The sequence below is a fragment of the Oncorhynchus gorbuscha genome, linkage group LG16 (assembly GCF_021184085.1).
Source record: "Oncorhynchus gorbuscha isolate QuinsamMale2020 ecotype Even-year linkage group LG16, OgorEven_v1.0, whole genome shotgun sequence".
NCBI lineage: Eukaryota > Metazoa > Chordata > Actinopteri > Salmoniformes > Salmonidae > Oncorhynchus > Oncorhynchus gorbuscha.
In genome coordinates, this window is record NC_060188.1 from 80,239,362 (window position 1) to 80,265,073 (window position 25,712).

A 25,712-nucleotide genomic window follows, 5' to 3' on the forward strand; every position below is an offset into this window, starting at 1 on the left:
GGACGGCCAGGTCTTGGTAGATTTGCAGTGGTCTGATACTCCTTCCATTTCAATATTATCGCTTGCACAGTGCTCCTTGGGATGTTTAAAGCTTGGGAAATCTTTTTGTATCCAAATCCGGCTTTAAACTTCTTCACAACAGTATCTCGGGCCTGCCTGGTGTGTTCCTTGTTCTTCATGATGCTCTCTGCGCTTTTAACGGACCTCTGAGACTATCACAGTGCAGGTGCATTTATACGGAGACTTGATTACACACAGGTGGATTGTATTTATCATCATTAGTCATTTAGGTCAACATTGGATCATTCAGAGATCCTCACTGAACTTCTGGAGAGAGTTTGCTGCACTGAAAGTAAAGGGGTTGAATAATTTTGCACGCCCAATTTTTCAGTTTTTGATTTGTTAAAAAAGTTTGAAATATCCAATAAATGTCATTCCACTTCATGATTGTGTGCCACTTGTTGTTGATTCTTCACAAAAAATACAGTTTTATATCTTTGTTTGAAGCCTGAAATGTGGCAAAGGGTCGCAAAGTTCAAGGGGGCCGAATACTTTCGCAAGGCACTGTACTTTACTGTTTGACCAAATCATGGTTTTAGCCTCCTAAAAAATAGGATGTTTTTAATGAGGTGAATGAGTGCCTTGTAGGCTTTTCACTGTAGGCATACACTCCAACTTTCGTTTTACTTCAATGAAAAAGGCCTTCATCTTCGCAATCAATAATAGCCTAGGCCAAGTCTCTCTCTTTCGCTCTCTCCTCAGCAGAACTGCAGTCCCGGACAATTTGGCCGGCTACAATTTTATTTATTGGCTTTTCATTTATTTTATCTACCAAAATCTGTAAATGACCGGCTAACGGAAACTCTGGTCAGTATGCATGTGTGTAATGCATGTTCTGTCCTACATGACTATAATGGGTTGTAATGTGTATATACACTGAGTGTACAAAACATTAAAAATGCCTTCCAAAAATTGAGTTGTAACACCCTCTTGGACCTCAGAACAGCCTCAATTTGTCAGGGGAGAGCATACAAGGTGTCAAAAACATTCCACAGGGACGCTTCCCTATATTGACTGCAATGCTTCCAGCAGTTGTGTCAAGTTGGCTGAATGTTCTTTGGTCCACCACCCATCCTTGATACACACGGTAAACTGTTGAGCGTGAAAAACCCAGCAGCATTACAGTTCTTGACACAAACCAGTGCGCCTGGCACCTGCTACCATACACTGTTTTAAAGAGGCTTAAATATTTTGTCTTGCCCATTCACCCTCTTGAGTGGCACACATACACAATCATTCTTAAACCTCCTCCCATTCATCGACACTGATTGAAGTGGATTTAACCGGTGACGACAATCAGGGATCATGGCTTTCACCTGGTCAGTCTGTCATGTAAAGAGCAGGTTGTCGTTGTGTAAGGTGTGTTTTTTGTTATTTACTACAGGATTATAAAGCAGAGGAAGATCCTGCTCTGTTCAAATCTACAAAGACAGGTAGAGGACCGCTCTCACCTGAATGGAAGGTACAGGATTTTACCTACTGTCACCATATATATCCCGTCTTGTCTGTGATAGTTATTCATATTGACACACACACTACCATGCTTCTCTTGTTTGTGGTGCTGGAGGTTAATGCTGCAAAATCAACATTGTAGAAAATAAAAATAAATTTGTCCTCATCCCTCCTGTGTTTCTCCTATGACAGAACGATCTGATGAACAAGACCGACTGTCCTAAGATGTGTGCCTACAAACTGGTCACTGTCAAGTTCAAGTGGTGGGGCCTGCAGACCAAAGTAGAGAACTTTATCCAGAAGGTACAATACTTTTCTCTTTCTCTCTTTCTCCTTTTCACATTTAGGGCCTCCAATGAGAAAACAGACTGATACCTAATATTGTTGTTCTCTGGTCTCTCCTTTCATTCCTCTCCCCCTCTCTCCTCCCCCATCTTCCCTCCTTAAGCAAGAGAAGCGTATTTTCACTAACTTCCATCGCCAGTTGTTCTGTTGGATTGACAACTGGGTGGAGCTGACCATGGCAGACATCCGACGAATGGAGGAAGAGACCAAGAAAGAGCTGGAAGAGGTAACACACAATTAATGTCTGACATTTTTTTCATAGGTTTTAGACTTGTTTTTTGTGGTGTATAGATAGGGACAGATGATGGAAAGGTCACAAACACATGATTCCAGAGGCATTGAGGGATCAAGGACCACAAAAAATCGCCTATCTAGGACTGACCGTGACCCTCACTAACCCCTATGGCCTTAACCTTTGACCCTCCTATGAAGCTCTCTGATTGGTCCAGCTGACAGTTCTACTCTGCTGCCTTTAGATGCGTGAGAAGGGCACCGTTAGAGGAACCTCGGCAACGGAAGAGTAACCCCGCCCCTATAGGTCAAAGGTCAGAGACAGGCTGAGTAAGTTCCCCAACAGGACACAGGAAATTACATCATCGTGGTGTTGGAGACTCATCCTGTACCTGCTCTCATCTCTCTCGATCCCCCCCATTAATTTGTTGCTCATCACGTTTTTCTCCCTTTTCCCTTGTTGCCTTGCCTGTCTAATGAAACAATCTGCTTTTGGTTCAGTCTGTCGTTTGTCTATGGTGGTTTTGGAGTTCTATCTGCATGTGGGGCTCTCATTCCGTTTCTCTTTTTTTCCATGGCGTCTGCATCCTGTCTCTTTTTTTTCCATGGCGTCTGCATCCTGTCTCTCTTTTTTTCCATGGCGTCTGCATCCTGTCTCTTTTTTTTCCCATGGCGTCTGCATCCTGTCTCTCTTTTTTCCGTGGCGTCTGCATCCTGTCTCTCTCTTTTTCCATGGCGTCTGCATCCTGTCTCCATGTCGTCTGCATCCTGTCTCTCTCTGCAGCTCTGCTCCTCAGCTCCCGCTGCATGACTTCTTCTCCTCCTTAACTCTGAAACCTTTTGTCCCCTTGCTGTCTTATTAACATAGCGTGGTATGTGTGTGGTTCCAGGTGTTGGGGCAGCGCTCCTACCCTGTTGCTCTCTGCCATCTTTCTGCATGTATCATGTTGCCTACAGATGGAAACAGGAGAGTTTTCACTATGATGGAGATGGGTTGAAGTGATGTGACTGCTAGTAAAGAGGAAACATTATTCTCTATTTCATGAACTAAACATTGGCCATTAGTTCACAATGTAGTACATTTAGCTGTTGCTACATTATATCTATATATATATGATGGAAAGAGAGAATATGTTCACTCATCACCTCAGTCTCTCCTACAGACACACATTTTGCCCTTCACTGTGTGATACATGCGTGACTATAATCTGTTTACTTCCTCCGCCAGCTGCGTAGTTCAGGTCAGGTTCGAGGCATGAGTGCTGCTCACGAGCAGTGAGGTCGACCAACCAAACCCTTCCATGATGATGATGTCACCAAGCTCACAAAGAAGAGGAAGTCAGCTGCTCTATTCCCTGTCTCCCATGATTCATATAGGGGTTTGCCCTGATTGGTCAATAGTAGTGTACCGACTCCCAATCACACGCCTCCTATTCACATTTAAAAAACGATTTGCACAGAAAGTAAATTTAAATTGCCTGTAACTATAATTGTTAGTTAATTATGAGACAGGCTTCATTTGTATCCAAGACGCTCAAAGCCAATCCTTTTAATCAGACTAGAATGTTATTTTACAGTCCTCAGTATATGTTATAGTTTCCCCCTAAATTGGAATCGGATCACTGATTGGACCAATTTGTTTTTGTTTTATGTATTTTGTTCCCTGTTGGATACTGTATCTATCATGGCTCTAGTTGGCTTCATCCTTGTTTCGGTCTCCTCCCGAGAGACTAAGATCTGTATAAACCCTTATCCGAGGTGTAGGGGTCTGCATACTTGAAATAAGTCCAAAATGGCACCCTATTCCATATAGTGCACTACTTCTGGCCAGAGGGCCAGGTCTGAATAGGGTGCCATTTGGGACGTCGATTTAGCACCTCAACCCCTGTCTGACAGGTGGCTGGAGGATGTTTTCTTTATTTGACCATGTCCAGGCCTGTTGCTATCTCTTGTAGAACATGGTTGAGTGGTTTGACATGCATGTATACGATTCCTGCCCTCTGACCGATTTTGTTGCCATTTGTTGTTGCATTGCTGTCCTTTGATCCAATGTGTTTTCCTTTTTAATGTGTTAAGGTTTTAAACATTTCATCCATTGTTTGCCCCAAGTGAGTGTTCGCTGAGTTCATACATTTCAGAGCTGCTAGATCAGCTGTCACTTGTACCTGTAGTTCAGGTGTCATTCTACTGGGATGATGGAGAACAGATGGAATTAAACCCTCCTGCCCCTTTTGCTTTCTGCTTACCTGTAGTCACGTCGCTAATGACTTCTGGGCTAGAATTTGGAGGCGTTGAAATACTTACAAGTATTTGATAGATACCCAGGTCTGCTGCACCGTCAGGAGGGACAGAAATACACATTGCCCTTGTGACTGATGTCTCTAGCTGTCCTGTGGGAATACCAGTTTATTTCTACCACTGTAGTGTTGACTGTCCTCTTATTTCATATTCACGGTTATAAAACATGGTCAGGTCCCCTCCAGAGGAGTGTTTCCCAAACTCTTTCCTGGGGCCCCCTGGTGGGGGGCAGGACTGTGTTTGGGGAAAACCCTGTTCTAGGTGACCTCTATCTCCAGTACTGTAATTATATATAGTAGGGAGCTGGCTCAAATGGCACCCTGTTCCCTATATGTAGTGCACATATAGTAGATAGGGTGTTGAGGTTTAGAATAGGTTGTATTACTCTTGGAAAGTTTGTCAGATCAGTGGGCAGTCCAGACACTGCTCTGACAGGTTAGGATTGGAGAAAGTAATGTTCCTAGAGCTGTGACTTAGGTAAAAATGTTCCGCTTTCAGCCATACTGTAGTTATTACCCCTGTGAATGTAGTGTATCCATGGGATAATGCATGTCTTAGTATGCAAAGAAAATATTGTGTGGATAATCACATTCTCCATCAACGCAACCATGTAGCTCCCTGCTGCAGCATTGACAGATAAGGATATTTGATGAAGTATCTACTTAAACTGAAAATGGATCGTTTATTCCCGTTATCTTGTTTTACATGTTGATCTCCAGGATCATGAAGCCTTGGAGTGAGAGAGACGCTGTTAAAAGGATAAGTTGTATTCTTTTGTCTGTGTTTCTCCTATTTTTTTGGGATGTTTTGTTGTTGATTTTAGCCGTTCCTGTTGGGTCACACAGCTGCATCCGACAATGGCTGCACCTACACAGGCAGCCCAGTTGATATATTTTCCCTCCACATCCCTTCAGCTCATCTGGCTGGTCAAAAGATGAGAATTTGGCTGCCTGTGTAAATGCAGGTAATGTGACCCATAACTGTCGCAGGTGATGATTTGGATTAGTGTTTATAGAAGTACCAGTGATGTGAGCCAGGGTTAGAAAGGCCTAATGGAGTATCACTTAACTCAGTCCTGGGGGTACCCAGAGGTGCCCCTTTTTCATTATCCCTAAAACTGAATTAACTCGTTTTCACCAAGCCACTGATTACTTTAATCAGGTGTATTAGTGATGAGCTGGAGAAAAACTGTGTGTACCCCCCCCCCCCCAGGAATGGATTGAGAAACACTGGCCATCAGTCCATTGTATCTGTATGGTCATCATGCCTAAGCACTTGCAAAATAAATTTCAACAATGCATATAAATGTATATTTTCTGATCATGTAGTGAATGTAAAATGTTAATATTTTTGTTTTTCACAGCTTCTGAGCTGTGTCAAGGTCTAGACAATAACAGAATATCTATTAAAATTTAACACAAAACTCCACCCAGCGCTGTGCTATTGATTTGACATCACGATTGTGGTTAATCTACTACTGAATATACAGTTAATAAATAGCTTACTCTGTATTTTCAGAGACAAACATTGATTCAAGACAAACTGATTTGTTCATTTTATGACATTCCAGTGTTTTTGTTTTCCATTTTCTAGCAAAAGAGACAGGATGGGTATAAATTGATGGCACTCCAGATTGTCGACCACTTCGTTCTCAGCACCTCAATGAGTCCACTGACAGCCTCTAGAGAGGGTCCGTGTGGGAGGATCAAACTGTTCAACGTCCCTGCCCTCTCGTCCACGTCTTGTTTAAAAAGGATCAAATAAACCAAAGCATATAGAGATGGATATTAGTCAGTCTCAGTGCCCTCGGCTGTAAACATGTCTACTAGTTTAGGTCTCTTCAATATCGCTGTAGCGTTACAGATTGAGCCAACATGCGTTTTGTTTTGCAGTCTCCCCCTAAAAGATTTCCACATAATTTGGATAGCATTCTAGCTTCGCCCCCATGTGGTTGCTAGGTATCAACTGCCAATCCAATAGGGGCTGGAAGTTATAGTGAGCTTTAATTGGTTAATAGCGTTGCGAGATCACAGAATTGCATAAAATTCAGCTTTCCCCAAATTTGATCCAACCATGTCCATGCTCCCTCGCCCCAAAGATGTGGAAATGCACTAACTCGAACATTGCCTTAATGTCAATCACACTGAATAGAGCCCTTAGTTTGCCTCCAGTTAGAAATGCATTGATTAGAACACATTTTAGACCGTTCCACAATGCTAGGTGAAATGCCATAAACGAGCAATGTTAAGAAACAACGGCTATGTTAGAGAAGATCAAAACCGCAATATATCATTGGTAAATTGTGACCGATCTAATAATGAGTCATATTTGATGCTCTCGAACACGGCCATTGACAGTTTTGGTTAGTGAAATGAATTGCGGGAGATCATTGCAGAGAGATGCACCCTGAAGAGACAATGAAGGACTATTTCAAAAACATTTCCCATCTTCATTGCAAATCGGACACGTTGGTTGTCTCCTTCACATTTAGATATCTTAACTTTGGGTTTCAGCCATTGTCAGAGAACTGTTTCCACAGCATTTAACACCAGCGCCTCTGAATAAACAGGTTGCATAACTATCGGTTTGTCTGGTTTCTCTCCTACAGTGTTAAAACAAACCATCCACTGACTTGTCCATTTTTAACTAAACCAGGCAAGCTACATATACTTTCCACCGACAGAATGCAAATACATTACTTTTCAGATTCAGGTATTCCAATAACTACAGAGGGTTTCAAACAAAGCAAACTAAAGGGGAGTTTGGGATTGAAAGGCCTGAACTGGTGAGGAAACCAACCAGAGGTGCAATGAGTTAGCCAGCTAACTTTGATAACCAGGTTCATTAAGAAAGCTAAACATCTATGTGGTTGAGTCAATTAGACTAAGCTCATCTTTAAAAAAATATATATTTAGGCAAGTTAGCTGGCTAACTCTTTGATCCTACCTTGTAGTAGACTCATCTGCTCTAAACTGACCGATTAAGTCACTGGTTGCCCGGAGAGGGGTGCAGACAACTCATTTCTCAGGTTGCTGGCTAAAAGCCAAGAGTTGGGGCCGCGTTCAGCTTTCCTTCCTTGTACAATACACCAAGAACCCTCTTTGTTCAGCTGTCCTCGTTTTCATACAGTAAGCTAAGCACCATCTCTGCCCCATTTGTTCTTACGAGCAGAAGAGTGTCACTGACAACAGTGGGCTGCCAGGTCAGGCTCGGGAGACCAACATGAAAAACAGGAGCAGATCTTCTCATCTGTCACCATGGAAGCAACAGAGGCTGGGAAAAAACAACTAAGGGGAAAATGTTGCTTAGTTCTTATTTCAGTCAAGGAGTTGTTGCTGTGGTAGTTGATCTGTCATCTGCGGACTATGTACAATCATTTATTAGAGTAGATCTAAAATTGCTTATTTAGTATGTTTGAGGAGCTTCTCTGTGACATTATCACATATAATAAAGCGGAAATATCTGTAGTTCCTTGCTGAGAGAGAGCGCAGTGATGGTGGGAGTCCTGTGTTATATAAAGTGACACCCAGAGTGAGGGAGATGTGGAAAAGGAGAGGGAAGGCGAAGTGAAAGACTGTTGGTAGCAGGCAACACCTCCTTTGAGAGGAGCAGGGGGAGACGGCTCTGTGTGTGTGTGTGGGGGGGGGGGGGGGGGCGCAGTTAGATGAGGTGATCCAGTATAATAGTGATAATTAGGTATGACAATATTGATTGAAGGGTGATGGTAATTGCTGGTCAGAACTTGAGGCTCTTCAGCGAATCAGCTCTCTTCCTCAGTAGATCTCCCAGCTCCTGCAGCGAACCAAGATAACTAGTCTGAACCTTGTCCATGGCTGCTCTGGTGAATCCACACTCCTCCTGGGAGACAGAGGGTAGAGACAGACAAAGATGTAAGGCAAGGTGGAGAGTAAGAACCATGAAACAAATCAGTAATCATACACACAGCTACCCACCCAGACCTACCAACCTGTGTCTGTGCGTGTCCCACCCCCAAGGTGAGTGCTGCTAGTTTGAGGGCTGTCAGGCTGGCCTCCTGCCCCTTCACGTGATCTAGAGCCTGGGCCACAATGCCCTGTAGGTTGCCTGTCCACTCCTGGAAGCCACTCAGCACCACTGGCTATAGGGACAGAGGAAGGGGGCAGAGAGTTATTTGGTGAATGGGATGGTGTCAGAAGGGTTGTATGCGGACAAGGGGAGGATGAGACGGTAGTGAGTGTTACCATGGCTGCGCTGCTGTCCTTTTTCTTCTTCTTCTTCTTCTGTAGGCTGGACTTGAGAGGTCGCAGGACGCTGGCAGAGTAACTGGCCACCCACAGCACCACACACACAGTCTGACCAGGAGACATCACTATGTATTACACACACACACAGTCTGACCAGGAGACATCACCATGTATTACACACACACACAGTCTGACCAGGAGACACCACCATGTATTACACACACACACAGTCTGACCAGGAGACATCACCATGTATTACACACACACACAGTCTGACCAGGAGACATCACCATGTATTACACACACACAGTCTGACCAGGAGACATCACCATGTATTACACACACACACACAGTCTGACCAGGAGACATCACCATGTATTACACACACACACACAGTCTGACCAGGAGACATCACCATGTATTACACACACACAGTCTGACCAGGAGACATCACCATGTATTACACACACACAGTCTGACCAGGAGACATCACCATGTATTACACACACACACAGTCTGACCAGGAGACATCACCATGTATTACACACACACACACAGTCTGACCAGGAGACATCACCATGTATTACACACACACACACAGTCTGACCAGGAGACATCACCATGTATTACACACACACACAGTCTGACCAGGAGACATCACCATGTATTACACACACACACACACCAGTCTGACCAGGAGACATCACCATGTATTACACACACACACACAGTCTGACCAGGAGACATCACCATGTATTACACACACACACACACAGTCTGACCAGGAGACATCACCATGTATTACACACACACACAGTCTGACCAGGAGACATCACCATGTATTACACACACACACAGTCTGACCAGGAGACATCACCATGTATTACACACACACAGTCTGACCAGGAGACATCACCATGTATTACACACACACACACACACACAGACAGTCTGACCAGGAGACATCACCATGTATTACACACACACACACACAGTCTGACCAGGAGACATCACCATGTATTACACACACACACACAGTCTGACCAGGAGACATCACCATGTATTACACACACACAGTCTGACCAGGAGACATCACCATGTATTACACACACACACACAGTCTGACCAGGAGACACACCATGTATTACACACACACACACAGTCTGACCAGGAGACATCACCATGTATTACACACACACACACACCAGTCACCATGACCAGTCTGAGAGACATCACCATGTATTACACACACACACACAGTCTGACCAGGAGACATCACCATGTATTACACACACACACACAGTCTGACCAGGAGACATCACCATGTATTACACACACACACACAGTCTGACCAGGAGACATCACCATGTATTACACACACACAGTCTGACAGGAGACATCACATGTATTACACACACACAGTCTGACCAGGAGACATCACCATGTATTACACACACACACAGTCTGACCAGGAGACATCACCATGTATTACACACACACACACACAGTCTGACCAGGAGACATCACCATGTATTACACACACACACACAGTCTGACCAGGAGACATCACCATGTATTACACACACACCCAGGAGACATCACCATGTATTACACACACACACACAGTCTGACCAGGAGACATCACCATGTATTACACACACACACACAGTCTGACCAGGAGACATCACCATGTATTACACACACACAGTCTGACACACACAGTCTGACCAGGAGACATCACCATGTATTACACACACACACAGTCTGACCAGGAGACATCACCATGTATTACACACACACACAGTCTGACCAGGAGACATCACCATGTATTACACACACACACAGTCTGACCAGGAGACATCACCATGTATTACACACACACACACAGTCTGACCAGGAGACATCACCATGTATTACACACACACACACACCATGTATTACACACACACAGTCTGACCAGGAGACATCACCATGTATTACACACACACACAGTCTGACCAGGAGACATCACATGTATTACACACACACACAGTCTGACCAGGAGACATCACCATGTATTACACACACACACACACACCAGGAGACATCACCATGACACACCATCACACACACAGTCTGACCAGGAGACATCACCATGTATTACACACACACACACAGTCTGACCAGGAGACATCACCATGTATTACACACACACACACACACACACACACACAGTCTGACCAGGAGACATCACCATGTATTACACACACACAGTCTGACCAGGAGACATCACCATGTATTACACACACACACACAGTCTGACCAGGAGACATCACCATGTATTACACACACACACAGTCTGACCAGGAGACATCACCATGTATTACACACACACACAGTCTGACCAGGAGACATCACCATGTATTACACACACACAGTCTGACCAGGAGACATCACCATGTATTACACACACACACACACAGTCTGACCAGGAGACACCACCATCTATTACACACACAGTCTGACCAGGAGACATCACCATGTATTACACACACACAGTCTGACCAGGAGACATCACCATGTATTACACACACACACACAGTCTGACCAGGAGACATCACCATGTATTACACACACACACAGTCTGACCAGGAGACATCACCATGTATTACACACACGTATTACACACACAGTCTGACCAGGAGACATCACCATGTATTACACACACACACACACAGTCTGACCAGGAGACATCACCATGTATTACACACACACACACACAGTCTGACCAGGAGACATCACCATGTATTACACACACACAGTCTGACCAGGAGACATCACCATGTATTACACACACACAGTCTGACCAGGAGACATCACCATGTATTACACACACACACAGTCTGACCAGGAGACATCACCATGTATTACACACACACACAGTCTGACCAGGAGACATCACCATGTATTACACACACACACACACAGTCTGACCAGGAGACATCACCATGTATTACACACACACACACAGTCTGACCAGGAGACATCACCATGTATTACACACACACACACAGTCTGACCAGGAGACATCACCATGTATTACACACACACACACACAGTCTGACCAGGAGACATCACCATGTATTACACACACACACAGTCTGACCAGGAGACATCACCATGTCATGTACACACACACACACAGTCTGACCAGGAGACATCACCATGTATTACACACACACACACAGTCTGACCAGGAGACATCACCATGTATTACACACACACACACAGTCTGACCAGGAGACATCACCATGTATTACACACACACACAGTCACAGGAGACATCACCATGTCTGACCAGGAGACATCACCATGTATTACACACACACACAGTCTGACCAGGAGACATCACCATGTATTACACACACACACACACAGTCTGACCAGGAGACATCACCATGACCAGGAGACATCACCAGGATTACACACACACACAGTTACACACACACACACAGTCTGACCAGGAGACATCACCATGTATTACACACACACACACAGGAGACAGTCTGACCAGGAGAGACATCACCATGTATTACACACACACACACAGTCTGACCAGGAGACATCACCATGTATTACACACACACACAGTCTGACCAGGAGACATCACCATGTATTACACACACACACACAGTCTGACCAGGAGACATCACCATGTATTACACACACACACACAGTCTGACCAGGAGACATCACCATGTATTACACACACACACACAGTCTGACCAGGAGACATCACCATGTATTACACACACACACACAGTCTGACCAGGAGACATCACCATGTATTACACACACACACACAGTCTGACCAGGAGACATCACCATGTATTACACCACACACACACAGTCTGACCAGGAGACATCACCATGTATTACACACACACACACAGTCTGACCAGGAGACATCACCATGTATTACACACACACACACACAGTCTGACCAGGAGACATCACCATGTATTACACACACACACACAGTCTGACCAGGAGACATCACCATGTATTACACACACACACACCAGTCTGACCAGGAGACATCACCATGTATTACACACACACACACAGTCTGACCAGGAGAGACATCACCATGTATTACACACACACACACAGTCTGACCAGGAGACATCACCATGTATTACACACACACACACAGTCTGACCAGGAGACATCACCATGTATTACAGTCTGACCAGGAGACATCACCATGTATTACACACACACACAGTCTGACCAGGAGACATCACCATGTATTACACACACACACACAGTCTGACCAGGAGACATCACCATGTATTACACACACACACAGTCTGACCAGGAGACATCACCATGTATTACACACACACACACAGTCTGACCAGGAGACATCACCATGTATTACACACACACACACAGTCTGACCAGGAGACATCACCATGTATTACACACACACACACACAGTCTGACCAGGAGACATCACCATGTATTACACACACACACACAGTCTGACCAGGAGACATCACCATGTATTACACACACACAGTCTGACCAGGAGACATCACCATGTATTACACACACACAGTCTGACCAGGAGACATCACCATGTATTACACACACACACACAGTCTGACCAGGAGACATCACCATGTATTACACACACACACAGTCTGACCAGGAGACATCACCATGTCTGACCAGGAGACATCACCATGTACACACACACACACACAGTCTGACCAGGAGACATCACCATGTATTACACACACACACACAGTCTGACCAGGAGACATCACCATGTATTACACACACACAGTCACCAGTCACCATGACCAGTCTGACCAGGAGACATCACCATGTATTACACACACACACACAGTCTGACCAGGAGACATCACCATGTATTACACACACACACAGTCTGACCAGGAGACATCACCATGTATTACACACACACAGTCTGACCAGGAGACATCACCATGTACACACACACACACAGTCTGACCAGGAGACATCACCATGTATTACACACACACACACAGTCTGACCAGGAGACATCACCATGTATTACACACACACACACAGTCTGACCAGGAGACATCACCATGTATTACACACACACACACAGTCTGACCAGGAGACATCACCATGTATTACACACACACACAGGAGTCTGACCAGGAGACATCACCATGTATTACACACACACAGTCTGACCAGGAGACATCACCATGTATTACACACACACAGTCTGACCAGGAGACATCACCATGTATTACACACACACACACACACAGACAGACAGACAGTCTGACCAGGAGACACCACCATCTATTACACACACAGTCTGACCAGGAGACATCACCATGTATTACACACACACACAGTCTGACCAGGAGACATCACCATGTATTACACACACACACACTGACCAGGAGACATCACCATGTATTACACACACACACACCAGGAGACATCACCATGTATTACACACACACACAGTCTGACCAGGAGACATCACCATGTATTACATGTACCAGGAGACATCACACACACACAGTCTGACCAGGAGACATCACCATGTATTACACACAGGAGACATCACACACACACACACAGTCTGACCAGGAGACATCACCATGTATTACACACACACACACCAGTCTGACCAGGAGACATCACCATGTATTACACACACACACACAGTCTGACCAGGAGACATCACCATGTATTACACACACACACACAGTCTGACCAGGAGACATCACCATGTATTACACACACACACACAGTCTGACCAGGAGACATCACCATGTATTACACACACACACACACAGTCTGACCAGGAGACATCACCATGTATTACACACACACACACAGTCTGACCAGGAGACATCACCATGTATTACACACACACACACACCAGTCTGACCAGGAGACATCACCATGTATTACACACACACACACACAGTCTGACCAGGAGACATCACCATGACCAGGAGACATCACCATTACACACACACACACAGTCTGACCAGGAGACATCACCATGTATTACACACACACAGTCTGACCAGGAGACATCACCATGTATTACACACACACACACACAGTCTGACCAGGAGACATCACCATGTATTACACACACACACACACAGTCTGACCAGGAGACATCACCATGTATTACACACACACACACCAGGAGACATCACCATGTAGTCACCAGTCTGACCAGGAGACATCACCATGTATTACACACACACAGTCTGACCAGGAGACATCACCATGTATTACACACACACATCTGACCAGGAGACATCACCATGTATTACACACACTGACCAGGAGACATCACCATGTCTGACCAGGAGACATCACCATGTATTACACACACACACAGTCTGACCAGGAGACATCACCATGTATTACACACACACACACACACAGTCTGACCAGGAGACATCACCATGTATTACACACACACACACAGTCTGACCAGGAGACATCACCATGTATTACACACACACACACAGTCTGACCAGGAGACATCACCATGTATTACACACACACACAGTCTGACCAGGAGACATCACCATGTATTACACACACACACAGTCTGACCAGGAGACATCACCATGTATTACACACACACACAGTCTGACCAGGAGACATCACCATGTCTGACCAGGAGACATCACCATGTATTACACACACACACCAGGAGACATCACCATGTCTGACCAGGAGACATCACCATGTATTACACACTGACACATCACCATGTATTACACACACCAGGAGACATCACCATGTATTACACACACACAGTCTGACCAGGAGACATCACCATGTATTACACACACACACAGTCTGACCAGGAGACATCACCATGTATTACACACACACAGTCTGACCAGGAGACATCACCATGTATTACACACACACAGTCTGACCAGGAGACATCACCATGTATTACACACACACACAGTCTGACCAGGAGACATCACCATGTATTACACACACACACACAGTCTGACCAGTCTGACCAGGAGACATCACCATGTATTACACACACACACACAGTCTGACCAGGAGACATCACCATGTATTACACACACACACACAGTCTGACCAGGAGACATCACCATGTATTACACACACACACAGTCTGACCAGGAGACATCACCATGTATTACACACACACACACAGTCTGACCAGGAGACATCACCATGTATTACACACACACACACAGTCTGACCAGGAGACATCACCATGTATTACACACACACACACACACAGTCTGACCAGGAGACATCACCATGTATTACACACACACACACACAGTCTGACCAGGAGACATCACCATGTATTACACACACACACACACACACACACAGTCTGACCAGGAGACATCACCATGTATTACACACACACACACAGTCTGACCAGGAGACATCACCATGTATTACACACACACACACACAGACAGGCAGACAGACAGTCTGACCAGGAGACACCACCATCTATTACACACACAGTCTGACCAGGAGACATCACCATGTATTACACACACACACACACACACACACACACAGACATCACCATGTATTACACACACACACACACTGACACAGGACACACACACACAGTCACCAGGAGACACACACACACACAGTCTGACCAGGAGACATCACCACACACACACACACACCAGGAGACATCACCATGTATTACACACACACAGTCTGACCAGGAGACATCACCATGTATTACACACACACAGTCTGACCAGGAGACATCACCATGTATTACACACACACACACAGTCTGACCAGGAGACATCACCATGTATTACACACACACACACAGTCTGACCAGGAGACATCACCATGTATTACACACACACACACAGTCTGACCAGGAGACATCACCATGTCACCATGTATTACACACACACACACAGTCTGACCAGGAGACATCACCATGTATTACACACACACACACACACAGTCTGACCAGGAGACATCACCATGTATTACACACACACACACACACAGTCTGACCAGGAGACATCACCATGTATTACACACACACACACACACACACACAGTCTGACCAGGAGACATCACCATGTATTACACACACACACACAGTCTGACCAGGAGACATCACCATGTATTACACACACACACACAGTCTGACCAGGAGACATCACCATGTATTACACACACACACACACAGTCTGACCAGGAGACATCACCATGTATTACACACACACACAGTCTGACCAGGAGACATCACCATGTATTACACACACACACACACAGTCTGACCAGGAGACATCACCATGTATTACACACACACACACCAGTCTGACCAGGAGACATCACCATGTATTACACACACACACACTGACCAGGAGACATCACCATGACCAGGAGACATCACCATGTATTACACACACACACACAGTCTGACCAGGAGACATCACCATGTATTACACACACACACACACAGTCTGACCAGGAGACATCACCATGTATTACACACACACACAGTCTGACAGACATCTGACCAGGAGACATCACCATGTATTACACACACACAGTCTGACCAGGAGACATCACCATGTATTACACACACACACAGTCTGACCAGGAGACATCACCATGTATTACACACACACACACAGTCTGACCAGGAGACATCACCATGTATTACACACACACACACAGTCTGACCAGGAGACATCACCATGTATTACACACACACACACACACACAGTCTGACCAGGAGACATCACCATGTATTACACACACACAGGAGACATCACCATGTATTACTGACCAGGAGACATCACCATGTATTACACACACACACAGTCTGACCAGGAGACATCACCATGTATTACACACACACAGTCTGACCAGGAGACATCACCATGTATTACACACACACACAGTCTGACCAGGAGACATCACCATGTATTACACACACACAGTCTGACCAGGAGACTGACCAGGAGACATCACCATGTATTACACACATCACACACACAGTCTGACCAGGAGACATCACCATGTATTACACACACACACCAGTCTGACCAGGAGACATCACCATGTATTACACACACACACACACAGTCTGACCAGGAGACATCACCATGTATTACACACACACACAGTCTGACCAGGAGACATCACCATGTATTACACACACACACACAGTCTGACCAGGAGACATCACCATGTATTACACACACACACACAGTCTGACCAGGAGACATCACCATGTATTACACACACACACACAGTCTGACCAGGAGACATCACCATGTATTACACACACACACACAGTCTGACCAGGAGACATCACCATGTATTACACACACACACACACAGTCTGACCAGGAGACATCACCATGTATTACACACACACACACACACACAGTCTGACCAGGAGACATCACCATGTATTACACACACACACAGTCTGACCAGGAGACATCACCATGTATTACACACACACACACAGTCTGACCAGGAGACATCACCATGTATTACACACACACACACAGAGTCTGACCAGGAGACATCACCATGTATTACACACACACACACACAGTCTGACCAGGAGACATCACCATGTATTACACACACACACACAGTCTGACCAGGAGACATCACCATGTATTACACACACACACAGACAGACAGACAGTCTGACCAGGAGACACCACCATCTATTACACACACAGTCTGACCAGGAGACATCACCATGTATTACACACACACACACACACACACACACACACACACACACACACACACACACACACACACACACACACACACACACACACACACACACACACACACAGTCTGACCAGGAGACACCACCATCTATTACACACACAGTCTGACCAGGAGACATCACCATGTATTACACACACACACAGTCTGACCAGGAGACATCACCATGTATTACACACACACACACAGTCTGACCAGGAGACATCACCATGTATTACACACACACACACAGTCTGACCAGGAGACATCACCATGTATTACACACACACACACAGTCTGACCAGGAGACATCACCATGTATTACACACACACACCAGGAGACATCACCATGTATTACACACACACAGTCTGACCAGGAGACATCACCATGTATTACACACACACACACACACAGTCTGACCAGGAGACATCACCATGTATTACACACACACACACACACACACACAGTCTGACCAGGAGACATCACCATGTATTACACACACACACACAGTCTGACCAGGAGACATCACCATGTATTACACACACACACACAGTCTGACCAGGAGACATCACCATGTATTACACACACACACACAGTCTGACCAGGAGACATCACCATGTATTACACACACACACAGTCTGACCAGGAGACATCACCATGTATTACACACACACACAGTCTGACCAGGAGACATCACCATGTATTACACACACACACACAGTCTGACCAGGAGACATCACCATGTATTACACACACACACACAGTCTGTCTGACCAGGAGACATCACCATGTATTACACACACACACAGTCTGACCAGGAGACATCACCATGTATTACACACACACACACAGTCTGACCAGGAGACATCACCATGTATTACACACACACACACACAGTCTGACCAGGAGACATCACCATGTATTACACACACACACACATCACCATGTATTACACACACAGTCTGACCAGGAGACATCACCATGTATTACACACACACACAGTCTGACCAGGAGACATCACCATGTATTACACACACACACACAGTCTGACCAGGAGACATCACCATGTATTACACACACACACACACAGTCTGACCAGGAGACATCACCATGTATTACACACACACACAGTCTGACCAGGAGACATCACCATGTATTACACACACACACTGACCAGGAGACATCACCATGTATTACACAGTCTGACCAGGAGACATCACCATGTATCACCATGTATTACACACACACAGTCTGACCAGGAGACATCACCATGTATTACACACACACACAGTCTGACCAGGAGACATCACCATGTATTACACACACACAGTCTGACCAGGAGACATCACCATGTATTACACACACACAGTCTGACCAGGAGACATCACCATGTATTACACACACAGACATCACCATGTATTACACACACACAGTCTGACCAGGAGACATCACCATGTATTACACACACACAGTCTGACCAGGAGACATCACCATGTATTACACACACACACAGTCTGACCAGGAGACATCACCATGTATTACACACACACACAGTCTGACCAGGAGACATCACTATGTATTACACACACACACACAGTCTGACCAGGAGACGTCACCATGTATTACACACACACACACACAGTCTGACCAGGAGACATCACCATGTATTACACACACACACACAGTCTGACCAGGAGACATCACCATGTATTACACACACACACACAGTCTGACCAGGAGACATCACCATGTATTACACACACACCAGGAGACATCACCATGTCTCTGACCAGGAGACATCACCATGTATTACACACACACACACCAGGAGACATCACCATGTCTGACCAGGAGACATCACCATGTATTACACACACACACACACAGTCTGACCAGGAGACATCACCATGTATTACACACACACACACAGTCTGACCAGGAGACATCACCATGTATTACACACACACACACATCACCATGTCTGACCAGGAGACATCACCATGTATTACACACACACACACAGTCTGACCAGGAGACATCACCATGTATTACACACACACACACACAGTCTGACCAGGAGACATCACCATGTATTACACACACACACACAGTCTGACCAGGAGACATCACCATGTATTACACACACACACACAGTCTGACCAGGAGACATCACCATGTACACACACACACACAGTCTGACCAGGAGACATCACCATCTATTACACACACAGTCTGACCAGGAGACATCACCATGTATTACACACACACCAGGAGACATCACCATGTACACACACACACACACACCATGTATTACACACACACACACACACACACCACACACACACACATCACCATGTATTACACACACACACACAGTCTGACCAGGAGACATCACCATGTACACACACACACACACACACACACACACACAGTCTGACCAGGAGACATCACCATCTATTACACACACAGTCTGACCAGGAGACATCACCATGTATTACACACACACAGTCTGACCAGGAGACATCACCATGTATTACACACACACACAGTCTGACCAGGAGACATCACCATGTATTACACACACACACACAGTCTGACCAGGAGACATCACCATGTATTACACACACACACACAGTCTGACCAGGAGACATCACCATGTATTACACACACACAGTCTGACCAGGAGACATCACCATGTATTACACACACACACACAGTCTGACCAGGAGACATCACCATGTATTACACACACACACAGTCTGACCAGGAGACATCACCATGTATTACACACACACACACAGTCTGACCAGGAGACATCACCATGTATTACACACACACACACAGTCTGACCAGGAGACATCACCATGTATTACACACACACACACACAGTCTGACCAGGAGACATCACCATGTATTACACACACACACACAGTCTGACCAGGAGACATCACCATGTATTACACACACACACACAGTCTGACCAGGAGACATCACCATGTATTACACACACACACACAGTCTGACCAGGAGACATCACCATGTATTACACACACACACACACAGTCTGACCAGGAGACATCACCATGTATTACACACACACACACACAGTCTGACCAGGAGACATCACCATGTATTACACACACACACACAGTCTGACCAGGAGACATCACCATGTATTACACACACACACACAGTCTGACCAGGAGACATCACCATGTATTACACACACACAGTCTGACCAGGAGACATCACCATGTATTACACACACACAGTCTGACCAGGAGACATCACCATGTATTACACACACACACACACAGTCTGACCAGGAGACATCACCATGTATTACACACACACACACACACAGTCTGACCAGGAGACATCACCATGTATTACACACACACACACACAGTCTGACCAGGAGACATCACCATGTATTACACACACACACACAGTCTGACCAGGAGACATCACCATGTATTACACACACACACACAGTCTGACCAGGAGACATCACCATGTATTACACATCTGACCAGGAGACATCACCATTACACACACACACACAGTCTGACCAGGAGACATCACCATGTATTACACACACACACACAGTCTGACCAGGAGACATCACCATGTATTACACACACACACACAGTCTGACCAGGAGACATCACCATGTATTACACACACACACACAGTCTGACCAGGAGACATCACCATGTATTACACACACACACACACAGTCTGACCAGGAGACATCACCATGTATTACACACACACACACACACAGTCTGACCAGGAGACATCACCATGTATTACACACACACACAGTCTGACCAGGAGACATCACCATGTATTACACACACACACACAGTCTGACCAGGAGACATCACCATGTATTACACACACACACACACCAGTCTGACCAGGAGACATCACCATGTATTACACACACACAGTCTGACCAGGAGACATCACCATGTATTACACACACACACACACTGACCAGTCTGACCAGGAGACATCACCATGTATTACACACACACACACACAGTCTGACCAGGAGACATCACCATGTATTACACACACACACACAGTCTGACCAGGAGACATCACCATGTATTACACACACACAGTCTGACCAGGAGACATCACCATGTATTACACACACACAGTCTGACCAGGAGACATCACCATGTATTACACACACACAGTCTGACCAGGAGACATCACCATGTATTACACACACACACACAGTCTGACCAGGAGACATCACCATGTATTACACACACACAGTCTGACCAGGAGACATCACCATGTATTACACACACACAGTCTGACCAGGAGACACCACCATGTATTACACACACACAGTCTGACCAGGAGACATCACCATGTATTACACACACACACACACACAGTCTGACCAGGAGACATCACCATGTATTACACACACACACACACAGTCTGACCAGGAGACATCACCATCTATTACACACACACAGTCTGACCAGGAGACATCACCATGTATTACACACACACAGTCTGACCAGGAGACATCACCATGTATTACACACACACTGACCAGGAGACATCACCATGTATTACACACACAGTCTGACCAGGAGACATCACCATGTATTACACACACACACACAGTCTGACCAGGAGACATCACCATGTATTACACACACACACACACACACAGTCTGACCAGGAGACATCACCATGTATTACACACACACACACAGTCTGACCAGGAGACATCACCATGTATTACACACACACACACAGTCTGACCAGGAGACATCACCATGTATTACACACACACACACAGTCTGACCAGGAGACATCACCATGTATTACACACACACACACACACACAGTCTGACCAGGAGACATCACCATGTATTACACACACACACACACACACAGTCTGACCAGGAGACATCACCATGTATTACACACACACAGTCTGACCAGGAGACATCACCATGTATTACACACACAGTCTGACCAGGAGACATCACCATGTATTACACACACACACACAGTCTGACCAGGAGACATCACCATGTATTACACACACAGTCTGACCAGGAGACATCACCATGTATTACACACACAGTCTGACCAGTCTGACCAGAGACATCACCATGTATTACACACACACACACAGTCTGACCAGGAGACATCACCATGTATTACACACACACACACAGTCTGACCAGTCTGACCAGAGACATCACCATGTATTACACACACACACACCAGTCTGACCAGGAGACATCACCATGTATTACACACACACACAGTCTGACCAGGAGACATCACCATGTATTACACACACACACAGTCTGACCAGGAGACATCACCATGTATTACACACACACACACAGTCTGACCAGGAGACATCACCATGTATTACACACACACACAGTCTGACCAGGAGACATCACCATGTATTACACACACACACAGTCTGACCAGGAGACATCACCATGTATTACACACACACACACAGTCTGACCAGGAGACATCACCATGTATTACACACACACACACAGTCTGACCAGGAGACACCACCATCTATTACACACACACAGTCTGACCAGGAGACATCACCATGTATTACACACACACACACAGTCTGACCAGGAGACACCACCATCTATTACACACACACAGTCTGACCAGGAGACATCACCATGTATTACACACACACGCAGTCTGACCAGGAGACATCACCATGTATTACACACACACACAGTCTGACCAGGAGACATCACCATGTATTACACACACACACAGTCTGACCAGGAGACATCACCATGTATTACACACACACACAGTCTGACCAGGAGACATCACCATGTATTACACACACACACACACACAGTCTGACCAGGAGACATCACCATGTATTACACACACACACACAGTCTGACCAGGAGACATCACCATGTATTACACACACACACAGTCTGACCAGGAGACATCACCATGTATTACACACACACACAGTCTGACCAGGAGACATCACCATGTATTACACACACACACACAGTCTGACCAGGAGACATCACCATGTATTACACACACACACACAGTCTGACCAGGAGACATCACCATGTATTACACACACACACAGTCTGACCAGGAGACATCACCATGTATTACACACACATGTATTACACACACACAGTCTGACCAGGAGACATCACCATGTATTACACACACACACACAGTCTGACCAGGAGACATCACCATGTATTACACACACACACACACACAGTCTGACCAGGAGACATCACCATGTATTACACACACACACACACAGTCTGACCAGGAGACATCACCATGTATTACACACACACACACAGTCTGACCAGGAGACATCACCATGTATTACACACACACACACACAGTCTGACCAGGAGACATCACCATGTATTACACACACACAGTCTGACCAGGAGACATCACCATGTATTACACACACACACACAGTCTGACCAGGAGACATCACCATGTATTACACACACAGTCTGACCAGGAGACATCACCATGTATTACACACACACACACAGTCTGACCAGGAGACATCACCATGTATTACACACACACACACAGTCTGACCAGGAGACATCACCATGTATTACACACAGTCTGACCAGGAGACATCACCATGTATTACACACACAGTCTGACCAGGAGACATCACCATGTATTACACACACAGTCTGACCAGGAGACATCACCATGTATTACACACACAGTCTGACCAGGAGACATCACCATGTATTACACACACACACACACAGTCTGACCAGGAGACATCACCATGTATTACACACACACACACACAGTCTGACCAGGAGACATCACCATGTATTACACACACACACACAGTCTGACCAGGAGACATCACCATGTATTACACACACACACACAGTCTGACCAGGAGACATCACCATGTATTACACACACACACACAGTCTGACCAGGAGACATCACCATGTATTACACACACACACACAGTCTGACCAGGAGACATCACCATGTATTACACACACACACACAGTCTGACCAGGAGACATCACCATGTATTACACACACACACACAGTCTGACCAGGAGACATCACCATGTATTACACACACACACACAGTCTGACCAGGAGACATCACCATGTATTACACACACACACACAGTCTGATCAGGAGACATCACCATGTATTACACACACAGTTGCTGTGCATCTGCAGTATTTCTTATTATTACATTTCCATT

General features: G+C 45.6%; 2 protein-coding genes across 6 annotated transcripts in view; one reads left to right on the forward strand and one right to left on the reverse strand.

The window, feature by feature from the left end:
• The window catches only part of LOC123999163 (phosphatidylinositol transfer protein beta isoform-like), a 41,340-nt gene extending 35,526 nt beyond the window's left edge, over positions 1-5,814 (forward strand). The window contains exons 7-11 of one of the 2 annotated variants that reach the window (XM_046304648.1): positions 1,445-1,522; positions 1,705-1,815; positions 1,961-2,083; positions 2,334-2,418; positions 3,317-5,814. In XM_046304648.1, the coding sequence (XP_046160604.1) occupies positions 1,445-1,522; positions 1,705-1,815; positions 1,961-2,083; positions 2,334-2,381 (360 nt within the window). In that variant the 3' untranslated portion in view covers positions 2,382-2,418; positions 3,317-5,814. The remainder of the gene's footprint in view (positions 1-1,444; positions 1,523-1,704; positions 1,816-1,960; positions 2,084-2,333; positions 2,419-3,316) is intronic. The other variant, XM_046304647.1, reaches the window with a different exon arrangement.
• A 103-nt stretch (positions 5,815-5,917) lies between these two features.
• LOC123999160 (N-alpha-acetyltransferase 25, NatB auxiliary subunit-like) overlaps positions 5,918-25,712 on the reverse strand; it is a 40,301-nt gene continuing 20,506 nt past the window's right edge. For all 4 annotated transcript variants that reach the window (XM_046304631.1, XM_046304633.1, XM_046304632.1 and 1 more), the window contains 3 exons: positions 8,607-8,717; positions 8,354-8,503; positions 5,918-8,244 (listed from right to left, as the gene is read on the reverse strand). In XM_046304631.1, coding sequence (XP_046160587.1) covers positions 8,122-8,244; positions 8,354-8,503; positions 8,607-8,717 — 384 coding nt within the window. In that variant the 3' untranslated portion in view covers positions 5,918-8,121. The remainder of the gene's footprint in view (positions 8,245-8,353; positions 8,504-8,606; positions 8,718-25,712) is intronic.